The 10,561-nt window shown below is 38.1% G+C and overlaps 1 protein-coding gene across 2 annotated transcripts in view; it reads left to right on the top strand.

Annotated features, from left to right (window-relative positions):
* The first annotated feature begins 2,143 nt into the window (after nucleotides 1–2,143).
* The window catches only part of tmem183a (transmembrane protein 183A), a 33,458-nt gene continuing 25,040 nt past the window's right edge, over nucleotides 2,144–10,561 (top strand). For both annotated transcript variants that reach the window (XR_004559629.1, XM_034166933.1), the window contains exons 1-7: nucleotides 2,144–2,347; nucleotides 5,193–5,282; nucleotides 5,361–5,531; nucleotides 5,615–5,774; nucleotides 6,108–6,288; nucleotides 6,608–6,688; nucleotides 6,817–6,972. Coding sequence is in view for 1 of the 2 variants with exons in the window: in XM_034166933.1 (XP_034022824.1) it covers nucleotides 2,284–2,347; nucleotides 5,193–5,282; nucleotides 5,361–5,531; nucleotides 5,615–5,774; nucleotides 6,108–6,288; nucleotides 6,608–6,688; nucleotides 6,817–6,972 (903 nt within the window). In the remaining variant the exon portion in view is untranslated. The remainder of the gene's footprint in view (nucleotides 2,348–5,192; nucleotides 5,283–5,360; nucleotides 5,532–5,614; nucleotides 5,775–6,107; nucleotides 6,289–6,607; nucleotides 6,689–6,816; nucleotides 6,973–10,561) is intronic.

The following is a 10,561-nucleotide window of genomic DNA, read 5'->3' as shown; positions in this document are numbered from 1 at the left end:
TAACATAATTGCTAAAGATAATAAATTAGACACAACCTCCTGAATGTGATTGTCTACTGACTGAGAAATGGCTTTTGTTTAAGAAAAAAAAAAATCCAATTCCAGACACAGTAAGACATCTGGCAGGATTGTCAAAATCATGATTATTTGAAAACCAAAATTTGTCTCAAACCTGATTTGTAAATCCATTGTGGAAAACTCAATTTAAGACATTTTACTCCAAAAGGTTGATACTGATTTAAAGGTCACAGTCAAGGTTGCTCAAGGTCTGATCACGTACACACACAGACAAAATTGTCGGTACCATTCCGTTAGAGAAAGAAAGACCCACAATGGTCATTGAAATAACTTGAAACTGACAAAAGTAATAATAACAAATATTGAAAATTAACTAATGAAAATCAGACATTGCTTTTGAATTGTAGTTTGACAGAATCACTTAAAAAATCAAACTAATGAATCTGGCCTGGATAAAATTGATGGTACCCTTAACTTATTTTGTTGCACAACCTTTTGAGGCAATCACTGCAATCAAATGATTTCTGTAACTCAATGAGACTTCCGCACCTGTCGACAGGTATTTTGGCCCACACCTCCTGAGCAAACTGCTCCAGGTTTGAAGGGGGCCTTCTCCAGATTGTCCAGATTGCAAGATTCAGATCCTTCCACAGATGTTCAGTAGGATTTAGATCAGGTCTCATACGTAGAATGTCACTTATAAATGTCCAACTAAACGATTGGACTATTGTTCCAATCGTCTTCCCCAACATGTCTTGGTCAACCAAGAAAAAGATATTTTTCCTGGTGGCCTATTTCACCAACAAATTATACCATTTGGGGCATAATTTTGAAAGAACATGACTTTTATGCAATGTGACCAAGATAACTGAAACTGTGGGGAATGATCTTACGCAGACTGAAGTTTGTTGTACCTTTGTAGGATTTATTACAGTTTTTATGAGTTCTGTTTTCTTTTGTTTTTGTTTTTTTGGTAACTCTGCATAAGTCAGCCACATCCTGGCATATTAAATCTTCTCTTGTTTCCAACATTATTGAAAACCTGAATCCCAGCATTTTTAAGGCACTTGGTAATGTCAAACAATAATTTGGCTAGATCTGCATACTGGATATTGCTACAATTTCTATCTCTGCAATACACACAATCACATACAGGAACATCCTTTAACAGAACCTCAATTATACAGGCATTTCTATTACACTCTACTTCAGACAGAATTTACCAGTTCAGTCTAGGGGTGCAACTGTTGGTAATATTTGGTAGGCTATAGTTATCACTTCAACCGCCAGAGATAGAGCAACTGGAATATGATCTTCAAGTTATCAAGTTATAATAGACATTCATATCACTGATAGCACTGTCAAAGGCTTCTGCAGACCCAACATGGTCTAACCCCAAGAGAACCCCACGAGTCACTGACATACATAAAACAAGAAGAAATTATGAGATTGTGACCTTCACACAAGTGAAGCATGTGCTTAGTAAATTAGGAATTATTTGGATCATTCGCGTTTGCATTCCAGTCACCTATCATGACCGAAAACCAACCCCGAAATAGAGGTGGGCGGATCGATCCTAATATTGATAATATCGATACCAACGCTGGTATTGATATTGAGCGATCCTTGTGTAAAAAGATCGATACTCAAGCTTTTTTTCTCTCCTGCACACACTGAGTGCTGTGCACGCAGATTCATCAAAGTCTACTCTCTGTAAGAGCAGCGCTGTGCTGTGTCACACAACACGGAGCAGCGCACCCTTGTATTGTGGTTTGTCAGCCCTCTACCTCAGGAGATTTAGTTTTAAGTTGTGTTTAGTGATTTTTTTTAAGCAAAAATGTTGATTATGATAATAAAGTATTTTGTTGTCACGTACAGTGTTTGGCGAAATTCTATCCTAGGTCTTTTAGATCCTTTGGATCTATGAAGCTTACATATGAAAAAGTATCGGTATCAGTATTGATATCAGCGATACTGGGCCTGTATTTACTTGGTATCGGATCAATACCAAAATTCCCTGTATCGCCTATCTCCACCCCAAAAACCAAAAATGTGGCATGTTGCAAAAAAAAAAAGAAAAAAAAAAAAAAGACAACACTCTCGCGTTACTTTGAGCGTTACGTCATTCCATGATGGCTGAAGATCCTGGCGGAACATTTTTCAATTTCTTTATCTTTTTTCTCTTTTTCTCTTTGCTCCCGCTTGCCATAGAGACATGGCAGGACCAGCTGCCCCATTAAAGGTTCACGAATCATTGGTGTCGACATGCCCAAGAAAGGGAACCGAAAACGGCTGAAATTTCGTCCCGGGGACGTTTGTTTGGAATCAGGTCGGAATGCTCATTAGCCAGAAAGCTAGCCTGCGTAACATTCGATATATAACTGCATTTATTCTCGTTTTAAAGCGTAGAATATTACTTAGCAAATGTTGTACGAAATTGGATGCTTTGTGGTTATATCAAAAGCTACTTATTTAATATGAATTCTTGTAAAGCTTGTTATTCTACCGTTTTTGTTTGGTTTTTTTTTGTATAATTTTATGCAGTGTCATGTTATCTGTTAGATTTTCCTTTGAACACTTCTCAAGTCACCCGTTTAATTCCGGCTGCTTCGCTGCTATTTTGTGTCAAAAAACAGGAAATGTTGCATGTTTAACTAAACAAACTGCAGCTCAGGATATAGACGAACCACTAAAGTCTTATAGTGCAGCAGATTAGAGAATATTTACAGGGGAATCTTTCAAATGGTGATACAAGCACCAAATTCAACACAAATAGTCCTGAGACATTACTCTTTTGAAAAAGCAGACTATCCACTTGATTTTTCAATAGGCAGCCAGGTAGGGGTCAGTGAAGAATTACACAGGGATCAAAATTAAAAGATGCTCCAATCATATTGAAAACTATACCACATTATTTGTCCAACCATAAAGATTCCAAAAAGGTATAGTTTGGACTATCTTTGACTGAATGTTATGAAGTTATGGGGCAAAAACAGCGACAAAGTTCAATTTCAGTTTGTACGGGAGGCCAAAGTTAAAGTTGCTCCAATTTTGGTTAATAGTGATGCAAATTATTGGTTGAGCTAATAGGATTAATAAATTAAATAGATTTCACCGTGTTGAATGTTTACTGTCAAAAGTAAAGGTCAAACAATGTCAACGTCCATTGGATTCTATGGCATATGACATATGTTACCCTGTAACATGATAACTAAGTACGACACATGGTGCAAACTATTCCTTTTTAAAACCCTATTCACTCAACCAATAATTTGCATCACTTTATACCAAAATTGGAGCAACCTTAACTTTGGCTCCCTGTACAAACTGAGATTGACCGTTGGTACATTTATGCTGTTTTTACCCCATAACTTCATAACATTCAATCAAAGATAGTCCAAACTATACCTTTTTGGTATCTGTATGATCAGATGAATAATGTGGTATACTTTTCAATATGATTGGAGCATTTATAAATCTTGACCCCTGTGTAATTCTTCATTGACCCCTACTTGGCCACCTATTGAACAATCAAGTGGATAGTCTGCTTTCTCAAAAGAGTAATGTTTAAAGAATATGTGTGCCAAATTTGGTGTTTGTATCACCATTTGAAAGATTGTTTCAGTTATCTGCTGCACTATTAATCATTGAAACACTGAACTGTTTTTGGGAATGCGCATGCGCGACCACGTTGGTTCAAAGGTTGAGATGTGTAATAACGTAAACAGATGCTCGGTCAGTCAGTGAAACAACGGTCTAAATCCATAATAAACATATTTTTACAGATGCTTATAAGAAGGAGTGAAAATCCAACTGTTTAACCAAGACATTACAATATAAATATTACAAATAATTACCTTTGAGATTATTCCAAATGCTTTCTCCACCCCAAGAAGCGCACAAGACAAGCTGCTGGAGAAAATTCCTCTGTGCTTCCGGAGCAATTAGAGGTAGTTTTATCAGCCAATCTCTGAGAGCAAATGATTAATCTGCTACAAAATAATTGTTTTATATAACACAGCATCCGGTGGCACACAGCACGACATCCAGCAGGTCGCGTTGGACCTGCGAATTGTGCGGCAGTGCCATCGAGTCATACCGTCTCTTATCATTCAGCCAGCCTGACTTGGGTTCGGAGTCAGCAGTGGGTCGAGTCGGGCAAAACCTCAGTTTTCAGTTCGTGTGCAGCATAAGCTTCAGTTTTTCTTCCTTGGACACCAATACCACATTTTCACAAAAATCTTTCAAGGAATCAACACTCCATCGGGAAAAATAATCAAAGTCTCTGTCATTTTCGCTGCCAATGCAGTCAGTCATGATGCCTCAAGACTGCAGTTTACGGCTCTTGCTCTTTGACCTTGCACATCAGACCCTGAAGCGAGCAAGACTGTGAAAAGGCTTAACTCATTTATCAGAAGGTGTGGATCTGAGCAAAACATAGAACACGATATAACAGATTATTTTTCAATGACAGAAACCTGCAGGTGCCATTATTCCTATTCAAGTTTTCAGTTTTTTGATTGTGGAGTTACTTTTTTACTCCAACTCAGGAAGCTAAACTGACCAATATGTGTGTAATTTTATTAGGACAAGGGTGGGTGAGCAAGGTTTCATAAACCCACCACTGAGAAAATCCACTGATCAAGTCATATGTTGATAATAGGCGACTGATGTCCCAAGCTGGTTGTGAGAGCATATTTACTTCAAATCAATTGCTCAAAGCTTTATTGTTAAATTTGAAGCCCAAACCTGTTAAATCCATTTGATATAAACTAAAACCAATAAATAACAAGTGCAAACATTAATATATTGGTCCACATTAAAGAAAATAGTCTTAATATATTGAGAACTAGAGAATGTACTCCACTATTTCTGTTTGTAATCTCTACCTATTATCAGTTTATTTGGATTGCGTACATTATTTGCAGTTTTTTCCCCACATCCTATTCTGTCTGTGATACCAAGGGCCGCAATGGAAACAAGTGATTTTTGTTTTTTGGGTATTACCCTTTATTTTTGTGTGTGTGTTGTTATACATTACTATAAATCAAAGGTAAAGGTGCTGCACTTTTATACTTGGTGAAAGTGAAAAGGGAGTATTTCTGTGGTCAAGCTCGTAGCAGGTGACATTGAAGCAGGATAACACTATGGTAATTCATTTGAATTCCTTGTAGTGACTGTTGCTGATTATGCTAATGCTGATCCAGCCATTGTGAAGTCAGGGAGGGTGAAAAAGGCTGTTGTTAATGCAGTTGAAAAAGAAGGTAAGTGAATGATGGTGTATATACCATGTTCACTCAATTTGAAAAGGTAATTTAGGTTATCCAAACACTGTGTTACAGTTAAATTACTGTGCAGTCTGGAAGCCTCTCAGGGTGCTGTACAAGAAGTTCTCTCGTCTGCACGGAGTGTCAATGGAGAGGATTTGGGCAGCAGTGATGAACTTCACCTCGATGAAAATGGAGAAAATGAAACTAAACTCACACGCAAAAAGAAAAACAAGAGGAGAAAAGGTATTGTTTTGTCATTTCATTTGTATAGAATAAGTTGGATATGGAATAGAAATATTTTTTTGTGTGTGACAATTTTTATGCAGAAAGCAGTGAGAGCAGTGATGGAGAAGAATATCCAGTGGACATTTGGTTAGTTTTGTCGTCCTATATCCGGCCAGAAGACGTGTGTCGATTTGCACTTATTTGTAAGAACGCCTGGATGGTCACCTGCACAGCAGTTTTTTGGACAAGGCTCTACAGAAAGTGAGATTTTTTTTTTTTTTCTTTTCAACAATTTGTCTGCCATCAGCAGTAATTAATTTTTAATGTGATTGTGTACAGTGTCTACACTAGGAATCTTTTGAGCAAGGTTTTTTTTTAATGGTTTTTGTATTTCTTTTTAGATAATTTGGTTTTGGCTTATATTAAATTGTTGGAAATGATGGGTAGAGTGAATCAAACTGAATTCATTCCCTGGGTTCAGAGAAGGAAATGTGCATGTTGTGTAATAATAAAAAAGGATGTAGTAATTTCAATGGGCTATGTTGTGGAACTGATGTTTTCTTTCTCTTAACTTTTCAATCCTCTTTTCTGAAGGCACTACAAGATTGATGTTGATCTGCCGTTTCGTCTCCAGCCTGACTCTGTTGACAGGATGCACTGCCTACGGGCCCGTGTGATTCGCTCTTTATTCCATTTGTATGAGCCATTTTCTTCAAGAGTCTCAAGAATTCCTGCCCTGCCAGAAGCCACACCTACAACCCTGCTTAATTCCAAGGTAGATGCGTCATCAGTCACCAATTATAGCTTGGAAATATTCTATTGTTGAAGGAAATTTACTAATTGAAAAATTGGTAGATAAGAAATAGGGAAACATTGCTTTTATAGTTGCATCAGACCTTGCTTGTTTTAACTATCAGAGGCAAGAGTTGATGATTAAATTATCAGACCTGCATAATAAATGGTTTGACACATCCATGTTCGAAGGGAAAAGATAGGTATTTTTGGCTTTCTCATTTTCATATGGTCTTTAGAGAAACAATATGGTCACCACTGTCAAAACATCATTTCTCTATATTTAATTTCTCTTCTTGTAGTGTTTACTTTTTGGCATCAAAAAGGTCTCAGGAACCCGATCAGAGACCTTGTGGGAATTCAACTTTAAGTTTATGAAGCAGGTAAAAACTTTTTTCAAAGTGATATTTCTTAATGAAAATGATATGCTTGTGCAAAGTTACGATTGTCCTGTTATGGCTGTTGATATCTTGGCTATTTTTGTATTTTTTCCAAATAATCTCTGCCACAGCAAGGACACTGGAAGAATGGTGGTACAAAGTCCTTGCTCATGCCCAGGCAGTACAAAGAGGTCCACATGAACCCAGACTCGGACTGCTACGTGCTTCAGGTCACGACCCTCAACTTCATCTTCATCCCTGTGGTCATGGGCATGACCCTCACATTGGTTAGTGCATTAAATCAAAGGATTACCATGAGATTTATTTTTATTTGAGCTGGCCTTCAGAGTTGATTTAAGGTTAGTTTGCACACAAGATTTGTTTATGTCTTCGCATAGTTTGACATTAACTTTTTAACAACCAGACCATTGGACCAGTAACCTGCAAGAGTTTCTTGGCCTGACATTCCATCAAATAGATCACAATTAATAAGTTTAAATCCAAACTTTCTTAAATAATTTAATAATGCTTCAAGTCACATGACCCACTGGTTTGTGAAAGTAGTGGTGCAACAGACCGTAATTGAGCTGTGATCTGTACTTGATCTGTACTTGCGGATTAACTACAAAGTTTGCACAGTGGTGTGAACGACAGATTTATTGTCATATTGACTTCTTTTTAAAGTAAACATGAAAGGTAAGCATCAGACATCCAAAATTAAGCCACCTGGAAGAAGGAAAGTTGCAGTTTCTACAGCATAGTTTAAACAAAAAAGGTCAACAAGCAGAATAGAAATAACACAAAAAAGGAGCTAGTAGATACTGTATGTATAAAAACAACATTCTCTCTCTCTCTCTCTCTCTCTCTCTCTCTCTCTCTCTCTCTCTCTCTCTCTCTCTCTCTCTCTCTCAATATATATATATATATATATATATATATATATATATATATATATATATATATATACACACACACACAGTAAAACTTGCCTAAACTGTCATCATATAAACCGGATTTTTGCACTCACTGAACAAAAGCAGAAGTCCCAATGTTTTTGTATGGTTTTCCATGCAATAAACACTGTATATACCGGATTTTGTATAATGGATTTTCACTCACATTGGACAGAACGTACCATCCCATTTCAATGCATTTCCATTAAAAATCCTTCACATGTACCGGACAGAGCAGTCTGAATGTGTGTACTGTATTTCTTTGATTAAAAGCCTAGCTGTTTATGTTTATTCAAACCGTGCTCAGATCTGGGGCGTAATTCAGGGGAGATGGTTATTAACAAAATGCTGCTTGCTGCATGCACTGTAATATGGTGTTGAGTTTCACACATATCCCTTTGTGTGGAGAACCAAAGGCAACCACCAACAAATATGACCAACTTTACAACACAAAGTCAAATGACGCTCAGATGACCCGCAGTTCATGGAGGAAAATTACATGTGCCGTAGTGTTGGTTTGGAGGTCGATGATTGTATGAAGAAGTGGAGCTCTTGAAGGACAAATTGATCCAGAAAAAAAGTGTTCCTGTGTTAAATTGCATTAAGACGCAACGGGGGAACTTTTAAAGGGTCATGCGCACGTCAACGTCATTGCAGCCACCCTTTTCAGGTTTGAAATCCCGCAAAACCTTGGAGAGGTCGCCACGCTGCGAGATCTCAGTAACATTGAGAACTACATTGAGACGCTCTGATCACGCTGCACTTTAATTGCACACGGACAACAGCATTAACATCGCAACATAAAACTGTTTTTATATTGTACCTAAAACTCTCATGAAGATATTCTCTGGGTTTTTAGACATTGTTATTGCGTTTGTTTCATGTAAACATGCGAGAATCACAGGCTGTCTCTCCGTTATTTTTAATGGGAGCTGCTGTGAGCTGCGCTCGCTTCCTGATCATGTCGTTCTGGGGGAAAGTGAAGTTTTCTCTTTAACGTCTTGATTATTGTTCTTTAAAACACTGTTTGTCCTCTTTGTTCCAGACTAATATATATAATATGTCTGAAATTCGGTTTGCGTTTATTAAATTCCACGCATATTTGTTATAATTGTTTTAGCAAGTTTTCAGTTGGTATCATGCAGCAGTTATTAACATGATGAAAAGCATAAAAAATACATTTTTATAGTATAATATTCATTTACAATTGTCATCATGTGGATTCTCTATGTTGTTTTGAGTGCAGCGACTCTCTGGCACGCAAGGGATTATGGGATACATGAAAACCCTGGATGGCGACAGAGTTATGGAATTGTAGAAGCATAAATCAGGCTTTAGGGTTTTAAGGTACTTGCAGCTGATTTAGAAAAAGAATGACTTGACCAAATGTAATCCTTCAGAATGGGCACATAATACCCGGCGCTTATTTAAGGCAGGCGTTTATTTTTGTCAGACAAATTTTTGATCCGAACATTAAATGAGGTGGGCCCCTATTCAAGGGTAGGCGTTTAATCAAGGAAATACGTAAGCCTAATTGGTGGTGCTGGGGATTCCCTTAGATCATTCAGTGCCTGCTGACTGTACCTGTATAATCTGTTACATACATATAACGGATTTTGTCCATTTTATACATATAGCGGATTTCGTTATAACAGACAAAATTGGCTGGTCCACCTGAATCTACTATATGAGAGTTTTACTGTGTGTGTGTGTCAAGGTAGAAACTATGATTGTGATCGGAGTCTCTACCAGTAGAAACTCCATTTTTGCCTTAACTTACTCTGAGTACCACTTTGACAACATTTGGATCAGAGTTTCTACCAGTAGAGTTTGCAACAACAGAAACCAACTATACTTGAAAAAAGTAAACATTGATCAGAAATGTCATGAAATATAAATTGGGAAGTCATAGTAATATTTTTGCTATTTTCAGCAATTAAAATAGTGTTGTAGTTCTGCATCATCAAACATTGTGTATTTCAAATATGTGAAATGGAGTTTTTTCAAAAATTTTGGTTTTAAAACTCAATAATGTAACTTTAGTTGCAAGTTTCTCTGAGAACTACTTTGACATTGCAATCTCTACTGGTAGAGACTCCGATCGCAATCTGTATGGGTAGAAGCTGCAGTTCTACCAGATCAAACAAAGGATGACTGACTATTATCCTTTGTTTCATTTAGACACAGCAGGCTGGGGGGGAATCACTCCTCCTGCACTGACGGGGAAGCTCCTATTACCACTGGGACCGCTTTAGACTTTACCTTTCACATCTACTCCAGTTGCTCCTTCAGCCCTTGGCATTTCTTGATTTTTCTCCTGCTCCTTCTTTCTGATGTTGCTGTCAGCTGGGATTACCATATCGATTGCAGCTGTGGTTTTCTTTCCCTTGTCAACCACCACTATGTCTGGTTGGTTGGCCAGAAGCTGCTTGTCTGTCTGGAATTTGAAGTCCCACGGGACCTTAGCCCTGTCGTTCTCAGCCACCTTCTGTGGTGTCTCCCATCAGGACTTGGGGACTTCTAATCCGTATGTAGCACAGATGTTCCTGCGCACGATTCCCAACACTTGGTTGTGCCTCTCAGTGTATGCTATCCCAGCTTACATCTTGTATCCTGCTACTATGTGCTGGTCTGTGTCTGGGGCACATCTGCACATCTTGCAACTTGGGTCCTGTTGGCTGTGATCATCTCTTGCCTCTATAGATCTGGTGCATAGGGCTTGCTCTTGTGCTGCCATCATCAGAGCCTCTGTGCTGTCCTTTAGGCCGGTCAGCCACTGGTAGGACTTCTTGATGTCAGCCACTACCTTTATCTTTTTATCTGTCGATGGTACATCCCATGGAGGCACTTGGTCTTCCATGATATCTTTTCCTCTTCCTTATCACATCTGTCTTCAGCTGTCTGAGGCATTCTTGTAGCAACT

The sequence above is a fragment of the Thalassophryne amazonica genome, chromosome 3, assembly GCF_902500255.1.
Source record: "Thalassophryne amazonica chromosome 3, fThaAma1.1, whole genome shotgun sequence".
NCBI lineage: Eukaryota > Metazoa > Chordata > Actinopteri > Batrachoidiformes > Batrachoididae > Thalassophryne > Thalassophryne amazonica.
Note: the sequence above shows the minus strand (reverse complement) of the source record. Positions and strands in the feature narration are given on the sequence as shown.